Source organism: Elephantulus edwardii, unplaced genomic scaffold (genome assembly GCF_000299155.1).
Source record: "Elephantulus edwardii isolate Elephantulus edwardi_28Jun2011 unplaced genomic scaffold, EleEdw1.0 scaffold00062, whole genome shotgun sequence".
NCBI classification, from domain to species: domain Eukaryota; kingdom Metazoa; phylum Chordata; class Mammalia; order Macroscelidea; family Macroscelididae; genus Elephantulus; species Elephantulus edwardii.
Genome location: NW_006399812.1, coordinates 6,476,431 through 6,496,929, shown reverse-complemented (window position 1 = coordinate 6,496,929; position 20,499 = coordinate 6,476,431). Strand labels below are relative to the sequence as shown.

Here is a 20,499-nt window from a genome sequence, read left to right as displayed (position 1 = left end):
ATGCAACCTTAATTCTGGATTTCTGTGCTAACCATAATACTCAATCATATATCACTTCTAATCTGTTCTTTCCCTCATCTGTTTCAATACAATATACTATAATATAAAATTTAATGTTGTTCTTTCTCTGGAATTTAACATCCGGAAGTGGAGAGAAAGATAAACAATGAGAAAGGAGAAAAAGAATGCCAATACTTCAATATCCCATGTTAACTATGTACATTACTATAAATCACCTTCCTAGTACAAGTCAACTATCAATTCATTCATTATCACTCAGCTCTGATGGTCTAGTCAGTAGAGAGTTACACTGATGATCTAAAGGCAAGCAGTTCAAATCCACTAGCTGCTTGAGGAAGAAAGATGTGCAATCTCCTCTTGTGCAATTTACAGTTCCTAAAAGCCCACTGCAGGGTCAGCTATGAATCAGTTCCAACTTGGTGACAATGAGCTGCATTGTTGAGATACCGCCATTTGGACCTTGTGGTTCAGTGGCAGGATTCTCATCTGCCATACGAAAGAGTTGGGTCTGATTCCCAGGCAATGGTCCTCAAGCACAGCCACTACCTGTCGGCCAGTGGAGGCCTGCTGCCATGCTGCTGTAATGCTGAACAGGTTTCACTAGAGCTTCTAGGTTAAGATGAAATAGAAAGAAAGGTCTGGAGACTTCCTTCCAAAGAAAATCAGGCAATAAAAATTCTGATCACAGCATCTGATCCTGCTGTGCACAGTGTCGCTACCCATTAGGGCTGATTTAACAACAGCCAACAACAACATACAGCCCTTAATCCTACATATCAGGAGATCAGAAGGGAAGGTCTATCCTAAACTTTCAGTGAATCCAGATGTGTACCAGCAGCATCCACACCCAGCACTATCATTCATGTTAACATTAGGAGCAGGCAGGAAGAGACTGTTTTTCAGGAAGAGAGGAAAGAGGTAACACAGAGCCTTTGATTCCGTGGGGCTCCACCATCAAATCAACTCCTCCTCAGACTGCATTTTCTTATACAACCTATAGCTGTTTAACATGCCATAAAGATGCTCCACATTTGTAATTCATGTTGAGTCAGCAACCTTGATGGTGTCCTTGAAGCTGTAAATCCAGGATATGAAATCAAAATGGTGAACTGCAGAGGTAAATTCTGACAAAATTCTTAAGGTCCTCATATTAAGTATGTGAAGTACCTGTCAATCATTATATTGACCCCCAAAACCATTTCTTGATAACATGGAAACTTATCAAAGCATAATGAATACCCAAAAGGCAAGGAACGTACCTGCATTTGTCCTGTTTGGTTGCTGATCTGGAGTTTGGGCTTGGGGTGAGTAATACTGCTGCTGCTGCTGGTAACTGCTGGAAGGATAATACTGGGAACTGGGGCTCCTCCTACACTCCCGGATGCTAGAGAAAGTCTGTGAGTGAGGAATTCCTCTTTGGAAAGGTGAGCATCTTGGAAGACGAGGCTGAGGTGGTGGCAGATGGTCAAATTCCTCTTCATCCTCCAGACTGTACCGATCATACTCTTGATCACTACACGTCCCTTTTTTTCCTGAATTCAGTGACACGCTGGAGCTATGTCTTGACACAGACGCTGAAGTAGAAGCATAATCTTGCCTGAGACCTATAAACAATAAGCAGTAGTATTCTCTTGTGAGATATTTCTACCAAGCAAAAATGAAATTCTTATTAATCAAGTACTTAAGGAAAATTTGTACACATGAATGATTCAAACAGAGAAATTCTTCAGAAAAAAAAAAACCAAAACACAACACAAAACATAACACATCTTGCTACCAAAAAAAAAAGGTCTAGACAACTCTAATCAGGAGGCCCAGTGAACTGGGAAAGTCTGCAGTCAGGGACTGAGGAGCAATTACATCAGTTTGAAGACTAAGGTGCACCTGAGTCAGGCTATGGTCCTTCAGTTACTTGCTATGAACCTGAGAGCCAGACAATGATTAAGGATGACAGAGAAGAACTGATGCCTTTGAACTGTGCTGTTGGAGAAGAATACTGAATAGCTCATGAACTGCCCAAAGAACAAACCGGTATGTCTTAGAGAAGATGTAACCAGAGTGCTCTTTGGAGAGAAAGACGACAAAGCTTCATCACATATATTCCGAGTATATTGCTAGGAGAGGCTATTCCTTAGAGAGGGACATCATGCTTGGAAAGGTGGAGGGTCGATAAAAGAGAGGAAGATCCTCAACCAGACAGAGTGACACAGTGATTGCAGCAATGGGCTCAAGCATGTCAGAGATGATGAGGACAGCACAGGACAGGACAGAGTTCAGATCTGCTGTTCACAGGGTAACTATGAGTCGTACTTGCCATCTCACTGAAGATCTTCTTTTTCATTGACTCTTTCATTTACACCAAGTATGATGTGCAAGGACTAACCCACCCTGATAACAAGGCTCAGGACTGTGCAACAAATTCTCATAACCCTCACTCCTAGGCATTTATCAATTTCCCTAAATACCCTTCTCTCCAATCTGGAGAGGGAGCTCTGGTGGCCTGGTGATAAGAAGCTGCACTGCAATCCCAAAAGCACGTGGTTCGAATCCACTAGCTGTTCTGAAGAAGACAGGGCAATGCCCTCCCATATGATTAAATTGACTCTGAAAACTTGCTGAAGGATCAGGTATGGGTTGGTTCCAACTCAATGGCACTCAACCACCACCATCAATCTAGAGAACTACTTTAAAAGACTATTCATCATCAATATACATTGCTTGCTATGAGTTGCGAGTAGAGAAAGGCCTTGAAGGAGATGGACTGACACAGCGGCTGGAACAATAGGCTCAAACAGAGCGGTGATTGTGGGGCCGGTGCAAGATGAGACAACGTTTTATTCTATTGTATACAGGGTCGCTCTGAGTGGAACAGACTCAACTCCACCTAACAACATGAGTAAGAACAATTAAAGTAATCAAACATCTTCCCCAGTCAGAATTCCTTCTGCTTCCCACTGTCTTTCCAACTCTCAACGTCAAATTCAAAACCTGGCTCACAAGTATTTTCTAGCAAAGCCATCTCTCTTTTTCATTCATTTTAGTATTATTATCACTCTCTGTTAAAGGATGCTGACACTCCAGTCTCTAATGAGTTGCATCTTCCTAAATGGCAACACAAGACTCTGTTTGCTTTCTGGGCCATCCATGGAATGCTCAGTGCTCTTATCCAACATATATTTTGGACATGTTGTTAGGAGGGGCTGGCTATTCCTTGGAGAAGGACATGACACTGGGAAGGGTGGAAGGTAGGCAAAGGAGAGGAAAACCCTCAACTAGGTGGATTGACACAGTGCTGCAATGGGCTCTTATGTGTCAGGAAGTATGAGCATGGCACAGGGCAGAACAGAGTTTGGATCTGTTCTTCGTAGGGTCACTATATGTCATACTCACCTTGACGACACCAAACAACAACAAATATGGCAATTGTTTGAAAACAGGTAAAATTGGAAATTTCCTATCTGTTCACCCAACTGCCAAATCATGACTTTTTTTAAAGTAGTCTGTATCCTTGACTTTTTAAAAACTATTGATATTTTATTTCTAAGAGTGACATCATTTTTCATATAATTTAGAAAGACAATTTAAACTTACTGTTAGTAATGATATCAAATTGTCACTTTTCACTCAAAAAAACCCCTTATAAAACCTATCTATGCCTTACAGTGTTTCTCATGATGGTCCTGACTAATTCTAGAAGCCAGGAAATTATTCCATTTAATCGATACTCATTATGCTGGTCTGAAAAGCTAACTCCAAAGCACGCACTGCCAGCTTCTGTTCCATAACTTATTGTACTTTCTGATACAACCGATGCCCTTGAAATGGTTCACTCCCAGATTATCTAACTTTATTGAAGAATAATTTTGTGGAGATTCACCTAAGCTGTTTCCTTTATCAATATTCTATTTCTTTAAAGGTTGAATAAACATCCGATAGTATAGATGCCCTGCAGTTTACTATTCACACCATAAGGGCATCTACACTGGCTCCAGTTTTTGGCAATTACAAATAGCAAGCTGCTGAAAACATTCATGTATAGATTTCTATGTCATAAATTTTTCTTGTCCTAAGATAAGAGCACAATTTGCTAGGTAGCACTGAGTTGCAATTTTAGGCCTTTCTCCATCTCCTGAATAGCCAAATGGTTTTTCAGAATGCCTAAATATCTGTGTACTTTTATCAGCGTAAATCCTAATACTGTAAGATGAAGTACTTTACAATGAATACTTGATCAATACATAATGATGAAGGGAGCTCTGGTGGCCAAGCAGCAAGAAGCTGCACTGCAATCCTGAAGTTATGCAGTACGAATCCATCAGCTGCTCCACACGAGGAAAATGGGGCATTTCCTCCTGTGCAATTAACTGCCTCTAAAAACCCACTGGAGGGTCAGCTATGAATTGGTTCCTACTTGACAGTTGTTGTTCCCTACTCGACAGTACACAGAAACAAATCTCAATATTTTATGATGCTCCTTGGAGCAAGAGAAGGAGATGACTACTCCATTTACAAAGTGTGGCAGGTGGTCCTGTTATCACTTTCCAGTCAGAATTAACTCATAGCTGACCCTTCAATAAGCTTTCAGAGATTGTAATTCCCATGGGAGGAGCCTATCCATCTTTCTCTCGCAGAGCAGCTCCTGGATTTGAACCATGTGCCTTTGGGTTGGCAGTGCAACTCGTTACCATCAGGCTCCCAGAGCTCTCATACTTACAAAGTAGGACAGAACAAAATAAAGCATCTAATTATTTGCTCCTCACCTGAGGAGAAAAACCTGGCCCACTCCCTTTTATCTTAAATAGAATTCTCACTTTTCTAGTTTAGAAAGCACATACTTTCTTCCTGTAGCCGAGCCATGATTTGAACATCAGTGAGATCTTGTAATTTATATCCCATGGAGATGGAATCATCTTCCAACTCTGACGTACTCAGCTCACTGTCTATAGAGGACTGGGGACTGAGAGGGGAGCCCCTGGAAGTACAACCTAAAAGATAAAAAAAAAAGTTATTTAGTCTATAGAGCTAAAGGGTAGCTTTAAGCATATATAGAATTGATATACATATATACAGTTCACATATAAACACTCAGGACATTTTGTCCTATTTTAATAATATCAGAAAATTAATAATCACACCACCATTTGAAAGGCTAAATAACAAGTAACTGTCATGTTTATAATTTGCATATGTAAAATCTCTAATTTTTAATTTTTTTAAAAATTCAGTTTTGATAATCTAATACTTGGTGAATGCCAAAAGATGCATCTTATCAAATATGCACACATCTAACAAGATGGCATAAGAATACATGTACACTTGCATTTTCAACTAATAATGACATATATTTGTCTTTGGCAGTGACTGACTAGATTTTTAATTCAACTTAAAATAAAAATTTAATCAGGCCGATTCATTAATAGCAATAGATACAATTTCTATAAACAAGTGGAATGCTACAGACAAAATGCATTCATACATACATACATACATTCATACACAGAAACTCCTAACAAAATCTTTATAACATAAAGCAGTGACTGGTACAGAAGATGTTTAGGCATCCATTAATATGGAAATGCAATGACTTTAAATATGAGAACCAAGGAAGAAATGACCCAGGTTTTAAAGTTATAGGAATAGGATCCAACCAATGCTTTGACAAGTATCAGAGAGACATTCATTTCATAAATAGCCACTATAATTTCTTTCTACATAGCCCTGGATTTATGAAAAGCTCCTGGTTGGGGGGGGGGATTCACAAAATGGATATAAAAGGCTTACAGATAATCTTGAATCAAACTAAAAATTAACTGATGTGTTGATACTTAATTTTAAAACACTCATAACTACATATATATTCTTTCTCAAGAAGGAAGGCTTCCTACCACTTACAATTGAAAGCAATAGATACAACCACATTATAGTACAAATTCATGTTGATCCCTTTTGAACTCAAGTGAACACCACAGAAACTCCATTTTCATAATATTGTATTCAGGCTTTTGATGAAAGATGAATGTGTAAGCTGTGTTTAGTGACAAGAATTACAAAGCAAGCAGCTAGTTAAGAAGTTGAAATATTACCTGTTTTCTCAGGTGTTAGTATTGCTTTATTTGAGGTTTTAGAGAAGCTGGGAGTATTAATGCCATTGCTATAAGGGCTGAGTCTTGCAACAGGACTATAAGGAAAAGCCAGGGAGACAGTTGAAGAGAAGAGACTCCGCCATCGGCTAGCTGTCACAGAAGCAGAAAACAGCAGCAGTTAGCTACACAGAAGCAAATGCTGATTTGCCAGAGAGAAAAAAGGCATGATTTTTTTTTTTACAAAAATAAAAATACATATAAGATTATGTTAACCAACATCCGCTTCCATCATTACTTGCCCTTCACAGGATATAAATAGCTGTGCCAAAATCTATTTTTCTGAAAAGCAATAATTTTACCCATGTAGTAAGCAGCAAAAAGGGGATCTATGTGCATGACTGTGCATATAAATCCATACAAACAATTTAAGCTTGTGCAATTGGTTAAATTTCACTCTCATCAATAACTTGATTTCTATTGGAAGTTTGACATGACTTGGGGAAATAAGTATTAAAAGGATGCTTTAGAATGCTTTTCCCAAATGACTTTTAATAAGCAATTTTGTTAAGCAGTCAAACAGCTGAAAGGCAAATAGTCGACTGGAGAAAAAGGGAAATTATGTTGATGGTCAAGACCACAAACTGTTTCAAAACTGAAGATTCTTGCAAAACACTATCAAGGTTATTTAAGAAAATGTTTCCTTTTACTTTATAAAGGATTCTTGTGCCCGTACATTCTGCCAGTGGTTTAAAAGAAAAAGACTTTTTCCTTATGCAGGTGAAAGAATGATTGTGCTTTATAAAGGGAGACAGTGCTGTGAAGTCTAACTCCAACTTGATACGAGTTACTGTACTTAACCAACATGGAATTTCCTGAGTTAAGCAGCTCTTCCCTGTACAAGCCAGGGCACAGTGGGTGCCATAACCACCACAGGTTCCAGCACTTCTAGGCCTGGAAACCGAAACCCAAAATACACCAAGAAAGCAGGGGTTAGCATGCAGCACACACGAGGCAGCTGTTCTCACCTCCTAAATCTTTACTGTTCTAATCTTTTCATTAAAAGTTCTAGATTTAAAAAGAAATCAATAGGTCTTTGTGACCCATAACTTGTCTAACAGATGATGTTATTTTATACCAGTTTGATCCTTTGCCAGGCAAATTACAGTGACTGCGTGTTCTCACCCACAGATGCAGGCAACTCGGAATCACAAGTAAACAGCATTCATTATTCTGCACAATAACTACTGTGAATGGGCCACTCAGGCACAATGACAGTTATTGTGGCTATGACAGCAAGACCCAAAGAAGAACACAATTAGCATCTATTGCAAGAAAAAAAATGCTCGGTATTGTGTTTGAGCATTGAGAGTTTAAAAGGAGGAGAATTATTGTAGAGGCAAGCTAACAAAACAGTGATGCTGTATCAGGCCCAAGTCTGTAAGAAAGGAGAGGAGGCTTTGTGACTGAAGACAGAAAGGGGTGGAAGCTACCACATCCTACCTATTCCTCACTGTTCTTGTTCTTTATCACCAAGTCAGAATCAAGCCACAGCTGACCCTCTGGTGGGTTTACACACAGGAGGAGGCCGCCCATCTACCTCCGGCAGAGCATCTGGTGGAATCAAACCGCGTACCTTGGCACTAAGCCACCATGGCTCACTGTTCTTCACTGACCCTATGTACAACAGCCCTAAACTCCACTCTGTCCTGTGGCAATCGCACCATTTCCAATACACCCATCCCAATTGCCCCAGTCACTGAATCAATCCACCCTTTCCCCTCCTGCGCTGTCCCTCCACCCTACCAAGCATGATGTCCTTCTCCAAGGACCAGTCTCTCCTTACAACATGTCCAAAGTATGTTAGACAGAGCCTCAGAATCCTTGCTTCCAAGGAGCCGTCCGGTTTGACCCTTTCCAGGATGAATCTGTTTGTTTTCCTAGCAGTCCATGGTATTCTCAATACTCTTCTCCAGCACCACAGCTCAAAGGTATCAATTCTCCTTCTATCCTCCCTCGTCAATGTCCCACTTTCTGACACATAGCAAGTTACTGCAAAGACCATGGCCTGTATCAGACGCACCTTAGTCTCGATAGAGACACCACTGCTCTTCAGTACTTTAGAGAGGTCCCTAACAGCAGACTTTCCCATCACAATATGTCTTTTAATTTCCTGGCTACTGGTGCTGAGAGTGTTGACTGTGGAGCCAAGCAAACTAAAGCTGTGAATAATCTCAATCTCTTCACCATCCATCCTGATGCTGCCAATTGGCCCAGTGGTGAGAATCTTTGTCTTCTTGATATTGAGCCTCAATCCATATTTGAGGCTGCAGTCCTTGACCCTCTGCAGCAAGCGCTTCAGGTCCTCCTCAGTTTGAGCAAGCAGGGTTGTGTCATCTGCATATTGCAGATTGTTGATAGATCTTCCACCAGTCTTGAGCCCACATTCCTCCTCACAGAGCTCAGCCTCTTGGATAATCTGTTCTTCGTACAGGTTGAAAAGGTATGGAGACAGGACACATCCCTGGAGCACGCCCTTCCCAATTTTGAACCATGCAGTGTTTACTTGCTCTGTTCTGACGACTGCCTCTTGGTCCAACTATAGGTTTCTCATTAGCACGATCAAGTGTTCTGAGATTCCCATTCTTCTTAGAGTCAGCCACAGTTTGTGACCCCTGGCAACCTTATTTAACCAATAATAATAGTATTTTAGCAAGTTGGTTTCATAAACAGTAGAGGTATGCATGAGATAGATGGCCATAGATATGTGGGGGACACAGTGAGGTGATCTGAAATATCTTTAAGGTCTTGTATTTGAGAAAAAGCTACTGCAGCACAGTCATAGATATAAAGACCTTCAAGAATTTTTACATGTAACAAGAAATAGTTTTATAAAGAATTAAAAGTTGAAAACATCTTTTTTTTAAAAAAAAAAAAAAGAACAATTCGATCCTTTTTTGTTTGGTTTGGTCATTTTTTTAAATTTATTTTTGTTGAAGATATAAACAGAACATAAACTAATTCATTGATTACTTTACAATCCAGTGACACTGATTCTATTCAAGCTGTGTGTCCATTTCCACATTCCTTTTCTGAACTGTTTCTCCCCCATTTATACAAACTCACTGCCCCTAAACTTCCTTTCTGATCAATCTTAAAAGTTGCTGTTGTCAATTTGATCCCAGAGAGGTCTTTTAAAAAATTAAATTCGCTTTACCAGCTGAGCCAGATTACTACTTGATTTTTAAGATGCCTTTCAGGATATTTTTTTGTTCAAGGTTTAAAGAGTATCTCAATCAGCAGTTCCAGGGGTCCATCCAGCTTCCACAGCTCCACAAAGCCTGCGCTCCAGGAGAATCTTTCCTCCAATTTCTCCCTTGTGGCCAGGATTCTTCTATAAAGTCTTTGATAAAAAGGTTTACTAAAGGTAGCCAGGCATCATGCAGTTCTGGTCTCATGGCAAAAAATAGGCAGCAATTGTTTAGAAAGGAAATAACAGATCTATACATGTCCTCCTTCTATTCCTGAAATATCTTTCTTGCTCTGTTGCTACAAGCAAATACATACTAAGTGTTGTACCTTGGATGAGTGCTTGCAAACTTTTAAGAGCTCAGGCATTAAACAATGAACTTAGAGACATATGAAGCAATGGACTGGGAGGCAGAACAGAAGCATTAAGCACGATATTAGGTCAATTAATTGGAATCTCCCGCGAAACCATGGTCCCAAGTGTCCAAACCAAGGAAACCACATTGCACAGGCATTTGCTTGTACACAAGCAACCACAGCGGCTGAGGTTCGTTTGTTCTTTCTTCACATCAGGATGCTAAAGTATCTGAACATGCTCAGTGGTGCTCATCAGGACCTGGGAGAGTTAAAAGACAATTTTACCACAGGAAAAAAATGGCTGACAGAAAATCGTGTAAATAGTTAAAAGTTTTCTATTCTCCTACTCCAATGTGTTAACTATAATTGGGGGATAAAAGTGCCAAACCAGATGTCATTAAGTGGATTACAACTAATGATGGCCTATGTTGTCACAGTCGAACTTATGCTCTGTAAGCATTTTAATGACTGATGTTTCAGAAATAGATTATGCCATGCTTCTCAAACTTGGAAGTGGCATACACTATATATTTTTCCATTTAATTCCAACCCTTGGAACAGATTAAATGACCTGTACTTGGAAACACTTCCTTTCAGAAATTCCTTAGGGAATTTCTCATAGAACATTTCTTTCCTCATACTCTCTATAGTTCTATTTACCACTGTTATTTTTAGGTATCATCAAAATTAAATTTTCAACTCCTAGTGACCCCGTTTAACAGAGCAGAACTGCCTCACAGGATTTCCTAGACATGTTTACAGAAGCAGGGCACCAGGCCTTTCTTCCATGGAGCCACCTGGTTTCTAGCCACCAAGCTTTTGTTTAGAAGCCAAGCACTCAACCACTATGCCACCAGGGCTCCTAAATATAAGAGAAACATAAACAGTAAGTCCCCACAGATTGTAACTCCCTTCGTCAAGACACCTGCTGTCCCCGCTACCCCTGGCTATTCATATTGTGCTCTCCAACCAGTTTGGTACATCACAATCAAAGTTGCCCTAACTGTGCATTATTTTAACTGTGTTACTTTCATTAAATGCTGCAGTAGCTTTTTCTCAAATACAAGACCTTAAAGATATTCCAGATCACCTCACTGTGTCCCCCACATATCTATGGCCATCTATCTCATGCATACCTCTACTGTTTATGAAACCAACTTGCTAAAATACTATTATTATTGGTTAAATAAGGTTGCCAGGGGTCAAAGCTGATGTAAACAACATTATCAGTTAAAATTCCTACTTTATCTACCTTGTCTAACAAGTATTTGCTATTGAATATGATAAACTAATATTAATATTAATTGACCAAAACCAATTGAGACTGACAATTGATCTCTTAGTCCTCATCAAGATGGACTGGCACAGTAACTGTAGCAATGGGCTCACCCACCAGAGAAGATGAGGATGGCACAAGATCAGGAAAATTTCAGATCTATCGTTCACAGGGTTGCTATGAGTTATGGTTGACTCGGTGGCACCTGACAACAATGGTTTATTATTTCAACAACATGCCTCCAGAAATTCTGTGAACTTTGATAAATGTCAATAGTTGTAGAGGGCTCCAAGCCTTTTGTTCATACAGTCACTATGAGTTGTGCTCGACTCGAAGGCAATCAACCACCACCACCACCACCAACTTGTTATCCTAAAAATACCTTTTATAACATCTATACAGTTATTTTAAGACATTAAGCAAATTACGACCTCAAATATGTTCCAACAATAATTATTGTTGTTGTTGTTGTTATGTGCCATCGAGTCACTGCAACTCATAGCGAACCTGTATACAACAGCTCTGAATTTTGTGCTATGTTCCAACAATAATTGTCATTAGGTGCCATCGAGTCACTTGCAACTCATAGTGAACCTATATACTACAGCTCTGAACTTTGCTCTATCCTGAGCCAACCTTATCGTCTCTGACACATCTACCCTCAACCTTATCGTCTCTGACACATCTACCACATCTACCCTCAAGTCAATGAGTCAATTCATCTCTTCCAGGGTCTTCCTCTCTTGCACTGGTCCTCCACCCTCTCAAGCATGATGTCCCTTTCCAAGGACTAGTTCCTCCTTGCAACATTTCCAAAGTATGTCAGACAAAGCTTCAGAATCCTTGCTTCCAAGGAGCAGCTTGGTTTCACCCTCTCCCCAAGCAGAAAATTGCAAAGGACAAATGAGAGGATATTCCAAAGTAAATTTCTCTAGTTTTCCCCATTAAAGGGGATATACCTCTTTACCATCAAAATTATTCTTTTTACAATAGTAATACTTCCAGAAACAATGAAGCTTCTACTATACCTTGATCATCTTTGTGCATTAAAAATCTAGACACAAAGTAAATGTTCAAGATTTTATTACTATATGTTCCTGTATATAACTAAGTCATATTTTACAATATGGCATGATTGTGACTTACATAAAAAGAAAAACAATAATTGATCTAGTTAAAATGTTAACTGATCTAATAAAAATTTTAATGATTATCGTCAGAATGTTAGTTCTGCATGCCACTAAAGGAATGTAAACACTAAAATATATCCTATATCTATCTAGAGTGTTCCTTCAAAGTGAGAATGGCAGAACTGTGGACATGTTTTCAGAGGGCTAAGTTCCTGGAGAAGGATACCCTGCTTGGAAAAGTACAAAGTCATCAAAAAAGAGGAGGACCCTGCATGAGATGGACAGACATGACATATTTAACAATGTGCTCAAAATACAGCAATGACTGCAACAGCAACATGAGATCAGGCAGCACTTCATTCTGTGGGACCATCAGTTGGAGTAGACTTAATAGTGCCTAACAACAATAACACAGCATATCCTGGAAAAGTAATTATTCTCGCTCTGTTCTCACCGTTCAGAACCAAATCACAGCTGACCCTCCTGCAGGTTTCTCAAAGGCAGCCAGTCACAGGGGAGGAGACAGCATGTTTTTCTCCGGAGCAGCAGCTAGTGGATTCAAACCTCCTGTCTCTGACTTGGCAGCACAACTCCTTACACACGACACCACCAGAACTCCCTTTGTCCTCTCTTGTTAGTTCTATACCTATCACTCCTAACTTGACAACTAAATTACTTTTTATTTTCCCCAATTTCTTCAACTAAAAGCATCTGCAATTTAACAGATCTTTGAATACATTTATTAGCCTAAGGTATTTCATTCTAGCTAGAGTCATAATGGGGGAAAAAAATTACAGTTGTAGGTATATTTCATTAATATATCCTAGAAATCTCGTAAGTTGTTGAATAAATGTGCATCAATCTTCTGATTTCTATCTAAATGACTACATAATACTAGCAGCCAAGATCTATGTGATTAGGATCATTAACACAGCAAAATTAATTAAAATCACAAAAACATGAGGCGTCACCTAGCATGGTCTAGTTCCTACAATGTTGCATCGCACAACCAAAAATAAAAGACTGTGCCAAGTATACCATTTCTGTTAGGAGTCAGGGGTTGACTTAGCAGCACCTAACAACCTTACGCACAACAGGGCAGGACTCTCTGCTCCTGTACCCACCTCCCAATTCCTGCTATGCTTACGCCCACTGTTGCAGTCGCTGTGCCAATCCATTTCACTGGGGGGCCTTCCCTTCTTTCTTTGATTCTCTACTTTTCCAAACAAAATGTTTCCCCTCCACTGCACTGAAATCCTGAAGGTGTGCGGTTCAAATCCACCAGTTCCTCTGCGGGAGAAGGATGGGCAATCTCCTCCCGTGTGAAACCCACCAGAGGGCCAGTTATGGGTCGGTTCTGACTCGACGGCTCACAACAACAATAATAACCATCTACTTGTATCACAGAGACAGTCCACCAAACTCTTAAGAGCCGTCAAGTCAGAACTGATCCATAACTAACCCTCCAGTGTGGTTTCGGAGGCAGTAAATCTTCTGGGAGGAGACAGCTCGTCTTTCTTTCACAGAGCAGCTGGTGGTGGATTTGAACCATGCACCTTTCCACTAACAGCTCAATTCCTTACCAGAATCCCTAGAATTGTGTTTAATGTTGTTGTTGTTGTTATGGGCTATCGAGTCGCTTGTGACTCATAGCAACCCTATGTACACCAGCCCTAAACTCTGCTCTGTCCTGTGCCAATCGCACTGTCTCTGACACTCCCATCCCTATTATCCCGGTCACTGAATCAATCCACCTCATAGAGGTCCTTCCCCTCCTGCGCTGTCCCTCCATCCTCCCAAGCATGATGTCCTTCTCCAAGGACTGGTCTCTCCTCACAACATGTCCAAAGTATGTTAGATGGAGCCTCAGAATCCTTGCCTCCAAGGAGCCACCCGGTTTAACCCTTTCCAGGACAAATTTGTTGTTTTCCTAGCAGTCCATGGTATTCTCAATACTCTTTTCCAGCACCACAGCTCAAAGGCATCAATTCTCCTTCTATCCTCCTTGATCATTTTCCAACTCTCTGATGCATAACAAGTGATTGCGAAGACCCTGGCCTGTATCAAACGCACCTTAGTCTCCAGGGAGACACCATTGCTCTTCAGTACTTTGGAGAAGTCCCTAACAGCAGACTTTCCCATGGCAATGCGCCTTTTAATTTCCTCGCTGCTAGTGCCAAGACTGTTGACTGTGGAACCAAGCAAACTAAAGCTGTGTACAATCTCAATCTCTTCACCATCCATCCTGATGCTGCCAATAGGTCCAGTAGTGAGAATCTTTGTCTTCTTGACATTGAGCCTCAATCCATATTGAAGGCTGCAGTCCTTGACACTCTGCAGCAGGTGCTTCAGGTCCTCTTCAGTTTCAGCAAGCAGGGTTGTGTCATCCGCATAACGCAGATGGTTGATAAATCGTCCCCCAATCTTGACCCTACATTTCTCCTCATAGAGCCCAGCCTCCCGGATAATCTGTTCTGCATACAGGTTGAAAAGGTATGGAGATAGGATGCATCCCTGGCGTATGCCCTTCCCAATTTTGAACCATGCAGTGTTCCCTTGCTCTGTTCTGACGACTGCCTCCTGGTCCAAGTATGGGTGAAACCTTGTGTTTAATGGGATTTTCATAACTCTTGCTGTCAATAATGCAACATCAGACTTGGCTTGACCTGAGTGAAGGGTTGCTGGGAGGGTAGCATGCTCCTCCCTCCTAGCAAAAAGAGTCCTAAGATCTTCTATTTTCTCCTGTGGTATTTTTTGTCATCCAAGATTTTTTTTTTAAAGGCAAATTTTCAGAAGCCATAGCTGGAATGCTAATTTGCCACATTTTCTAACTGTCTCCATAGCAAGTGACCTGGGTCATCCTTACCCTAGAGGGGTGGACAGGCCCACAGGGTGTGATGAAACCAGGCTAAAGCAGTTCTATAAATGTTCTCTTACCCCATTTAGGAATTCTCATGAAAAATTAATCAGAAACCAACTGAAGACATGCTTTCTTAAGATCCACAGAACAGTACCAAAATTAGTCATGGCTTTCTTCCTTCTCCTGTTTGTAGCTCTTTTCTTAGCTACTAGTTTCTACTTTCTCACATTTCTTCTAAATCGAGATACTACCTTAAGGAAAAGGGAAGTGATCTTAAAACTTCACAGGTAAACTCTGGATCCTTGAACCTTAAAAAGGTGATGTGCTCTAGAATGATCCAAACATTTAGTAGATTCAAACATTATGTGAAGCCTAACTTCAATTTGTTTTTAAAAATGCAATGCTCTGAAGTCAATTCTGACTTCTGGTTACCCTCCTTACAGTTTCCAAGGCTGTAAGTTTCTATGTAAGCAGATTGCCTCATCCTTCTCTCATGAAGCAGTTAGTGGGTTCAAATCACCACCTAACAGTGAGTTCATCAGCTCAGAACATTAACACACTACACAGCCAGGGCTCTTATTTAATCTGTTCTCACCAAACATTCCGAGTTAACGTGGAGATACGTGGGGGGAAAGGAGGGACAAAAATGAACCTGACAACTTCTATTTACTGCTCCTGAAAACCCACTGGAGGGCTGAACTCTACAGTACACAACAACAACAAAGTCATTGTCACAACAAAGTCATTGTCAAGTCAGAAGTGACTCACAACTGTCCTTCTCAGCAGCTTTTCCAAGGCCGTAAGTTGTACAAGAGGCAAGTGTCCATATTTCTTCCACAGAGCCACCGGTGAAGTGAAATCACCAGAGAAGAGAGGGAGAATTAGCAGGAGACTGAAAAAGCTCATTCAGACAACTCAAGAATTAGTGACGTATTTAAAAATAAATAAAAAAATAAAGACTGATAGTCAAATTACAAAATGGACAAAAGACACCAACAGACACAGGAAGAAATGCTCCAAATCACTGGCAGTAAGAGAGATGCAAATCAAAACCACAATGAGATACCATCTCATTCCAGTAACAACGGCAAAGTTTAATAGGGCAGCAAGTAATAAATGATGGATAGGATGTGAAGAAACAAAAACTCTCATACACTGTTGGTGGGATTGTAAAGTAGTACAACCACACAGGAAGGCAGTTTGGCATTTCCTTAAAAAGCTGAACACAGAAATCCCATACAACCCAGCTATTCCACTTCTTGGAATATACCCTGAGAGAATAAGAACTGAGGCACAGAGATTTATACACCAATGTTCATGGAAGCATTATTCACCATTACAAGAACAAGGAAACAGCCCAAATGCCCAACCACAATGAAACTGTGATTGAGAAATTATGGTACATTCATACAATGGAATACTATGAAGCATTCAGGAGCAATGAATTTGTAAATTACTGAAGACCATTAAACTAAGTGAACTAACTCAGTCTCATAAACACTGTATAAGATCATTATTGTAGCACATGTACGAGGATCCAAGTTGGGGAGGGAGCTTACTCACAGGGTCACACAATTTGATGGGTGGAGGGAGGGTGAGTAAAAGAAAGGGGAAAGATCCAGTGTAAAAAACAATGTATACGAACTTTATGAACTTTGTAAGTAAACCAGTATAAAATAAAATTTTAAAAATTTTTAAAAAAACCAGGCCCACATACTGAAAAGAAATAAGTGAATAAATATATATATAAAGTCCACTGAGGAAGAGTTTCAACTAGAAAGTTGTGGTTAACAGTGGTAAAGAGGTCATATATAAAGAGGACCTCTGTCATCATACCACTGACTTCCCAAAAGGTATATGCCCTAAGTCACTGATAAAATATGATTCAGTAGATAAAATTAAAAAACAAACAACAGTTTCAGTAAAGTCAATTCTAGCTTTTACAGTAATATTTTCTGTGTGAGGGTAGAATTGTGCTTCACAGGAACATAATTTTCAGGAGCTGGCATTCTGTACCACTTCTGCTTGGCACCCAGATAAAATTTAGTCCACATATCTGACTATAATGAAAGAAGTAGAGAAATTTGTGGATGCTGATTTTGATGGACAGTTACTGGACATGTGTGTACAGTAGCACTGCTCCAGATGGTTTCCTAGGCCAGGATATTTCAGAAGCAGATCTCCAGACCTGTCTTAATTGTTGTTATTAGGTGCCATCAAGTCCTGCACCATTCCTAGTGACTCTATGAACACTAGACCTGAGCCTTGCCCTCCCCTGCACTCTCTTCACAATCTCTGATATGCTTGAGCCCACTGTGACAGTCACCGTGTCGATCGATCTTGCTAAGGGTCTTCCTCTCTTTCTCTGACCCTCAACCTTTCCCAGCATGTTTCCTGAAAATATGTCCAAAGTATATGAGACAAAGTTTCATCTCCTTCCATCTAAGAACACCATGACTGCAATTCCTCTATAATACACCTGTTATTTTGGCAATCCAGGCACATTGATTACTCTTCTCCAACACCACAATTTAAAGGCACCAATTCTTCTGTCATCCTTACTCACTTCGCAGTCTAACTTTTAGAAGCATAGGAAGCAGTAGGAAAAATCACAGCTTGGACCAGGTATACCCTAGTCTTTGAACTGACAAAATCATTCTTTAGAACTTTAGGGAGGTCCTGGATGAGAGATTTTCCCAATGCTACACTTCTGATTTCTTGACTGCTGTTACCACGAATGCTGACTGTGAATCCAAGTAAAATGAGATCACGGACTCTTCTTCCATCTACCATAATGCTGCCTACTGGTCCAATGATAAGTACTTTTGTTTTCTTGATGTGTAATCCATATTGAACAATCCATATTGTAATCCATATTGGGTGTAGTCTTTGATTTTTTTTCCCTTTTCTTTATGATGTGTTTTTTTTAAATTAAATTTATTATTAATTTCAGTAAAAATATACAGAGACTTTGGGTTTCCATTCATTCACTGTTGCACTTTTCTCTCCTTCCAACCCTCCCCCCTAGTACACTAACCTCTTGGAAAAGTAAAAGAAAAATTCTTTCACTGTTTTACAAACCCTCCCCCAGGTCCACTCCACAATGTAGCCTTAGCTCTTTGATTTTCTGCAGCAAGTGCTAACCGTTGCATCTTAACCAGTGTCATCAACTGTGATGGTTAACAATATGTAAACTTGGCAGTGATTCTTAGCACAATAAAATTATCCTGCATTGTAAATCCTAACTGCTGTGTGGTCTAGTAGCAAGAAGCTGTGCTACAATCCCAAAGGCACAAGATCTTGTTCAAATCCACCAGGTACTACTTGGGAGAAGGATGAGTAATCTCCTTCCATGCAATTTACTGCCTCTGAAAACCTACTGGAGGGTCAGCCATGGGTCGGTTCTGCTTGATGGCAAACAACAACAACAATGTTAACAAGGCAGGATTAAAGGCAATTTTGTAATGATGTAAGTATTTCCATGATGTGTTCTCATAAAATAGACCTAAAAGGATTGGGGTGGGATGCAGCCCCCTTAATCTGCTCACAGCCCTGATCTGATGTAGCATAAATATCCTCAGAGGTGTGGACTATTTTAAATACATAGTAGACTCTCTGGCCAAGCTAGCTGGTTCTTGCTCTATCTGGATTCTGCACCTTTAGGTCTTTGGACCTGATCTAGTGCCATGCCCTACCTGCTGACCTTGACTCAGTCCTTCAGCCAGCAATCAGCTGCCTTACCAGCCAACCTTAAACCCTTCAGCCTCTGCAGTTACTTACATCAGGAAACCCAGCAACCTGGGATTTGCCTGTCTTTACAATTCTCACCTTTGAGTTGTGGTGTCAAATGAGGAGTACTGAATAAATAGCCAATGAACTGCCAAAAGAACAAGCAAATCTGTCTTGTAGGAAGTACAACCAGGGTGCAACTTAGAGGCAAGGATGGTAGAACTTCAACCCACATAATTTGGGCTTATAGTCTGGAGGGGCCAGTCACTGGAGACAGACATCATACTGGGAAAGATACAGGGTTAGAGAAAGAAAGGCAGACCCCTCACTGACTGTAACAAAATGGTTGAGAATTTAAGAGACTGAGAGGATGGCACAGGATAGAATAAGGTTCTACTCTGTTGTTCTATTAACTAATGAAGCACTAATGTCTTTGCTTTTACCTGAGCAATAGCCCTGTCCTCAGAGAACAACATACGGCTTGCAGCTTATCTAATGCACTGGTTTTTATTGGGTAAACCTGAGTAGCATTAATGTCTACACAGCTCCCTCACACCTGATAAATAAGCATATGGGATCTAAGGAGTCCTCCTACTACTTTTGAAACAGGTGTCCTATGTCCTCTTTCTCTGTCATACCAAAACAAAAAGAATTCAACTACAATGAATTTGCCAGTGTGCTCAATAATGAGAAGGGCTAAAAAACTAGCTATTCTTTGCAACAATTTAATCAGGATAAATTAGTTCTAACTCCCACATTTCTCAATCGTCAAACTAGAGTCAGAAAAATCTCCTAGAAAGTTAAGTTTTCCCTACAATTGCGGTTCACTCAAGTTTCTTATTCAATAAAAGGTGCATATCAAAATGGACTGAACGGGGAGGAGGGGGAACTGTGCAACAATGAATTAAATTTTTTTTTTTTGGCTGAGTACAGTGTACTTTATTGATGGTACATGACAAGATGGGCTTGCCAAGCCCCTCCCCTTTCTCAGGGGGATTTGATGGAAACTTGTGTCAAGGATGTGAGATTCTCAGTGTGTGGGAGGATCAAGTCGGGGCAAGGACTCCCCAGCAGCTGAGGGTCTCTCTCTCTTCTAGTGCTATTGCTGGGGCTGGTGGTCCAAGGGGATCTTATTCTTTGGAGGCCATGTGAACCATCAGGTCGACCACCCGGTTGCTGTAGCCAAATTAATTGTCATACCAGGAAATGAGTTTGACAAAGTGGTCGTTCAGGGCAATGCCAGCCCCAGCATCGAAGGTGGAAGAGTAGGTGTCACTATTAAAGTCACAGGAGACAACCTGGTCTTCAGTGTATCCCAGAATGCCCTTGAGGGGCCCTTCTGATGCCTGCTTTACTACTTTCTTGATGTCATCATATTTGGCAGCTTTCTCCAGACGGCAAGTCAGGTCCACAACTGACACATTGGGGGTGGGGACACGGAAAGCCATGCCGGTAAGTTTCCCATTCAGTTCAGGGATGACCTTGCCCACGGCCTTGGCAGCGCCAGTAGATGCGGGGATGATGTTCTGGGCAGCTCCACGGCCATCACGCCACAGCTTTCCAGAGGGGCCATCCACAGTGATGCCATGGACTGTGGTCATGAGTCCCTCTACAATGCCGAAGTTGTCATGGATGACCTCTGCTCCTCGTCGATCCAGATTGCCCTCTCTTCTTGTGCAGCCTCAGCCGCATCCCTGAGACATGATGGTGAAGGTCGGAGTAAACGGATTTGGCCGTATTGGGCGCCTGGTCACCAGGGCTGCTTTTCACTCTAACAAAGTGGATATTGTCGCCACT

General features: G+C 40.8%; 1 protein-coding gene across 3 annotated transcripts in view; it reads right to left on the bottom strand.

The window, feature by feature from the left end:
• The window catches only part of SLAIN1 (SLAIN motif family, member 1), a 47,439-nt gene that overhangs the window by 15,126 nt on the left and 11,814 nt on the right, over window positions 1–20,499 (bottom strand). Inside the window, exons 1-3 of one of the 3 annotated variants that reach the window (XM_006887811.1) lie at window positions 6,105–6,159; window positions 4,857–5,006; window positions 1,281–1,625 (exon numbers count right to left, since the gene is read on the bottom strand). In XM_006887811.1, the coding sequence (XP_006887873.1) occupies window positions 1,281–1,625; window positions 4,857–4,917 (406 nt within the window). In that variant the 5' untranslated portion in view covers window positions 4,918–5,006; window positions 6,105–6,159. Of the gene's footprint in view, window positions 1–1,280; window positions 1,626–4,856; window positions 5,007–6,104; window positions 6,249–20,499 lie in introns of those variants that run through there. The other 2 variants (XM_006887810.1, XM_006887812.1) reach the window with 2 other exon arrangements.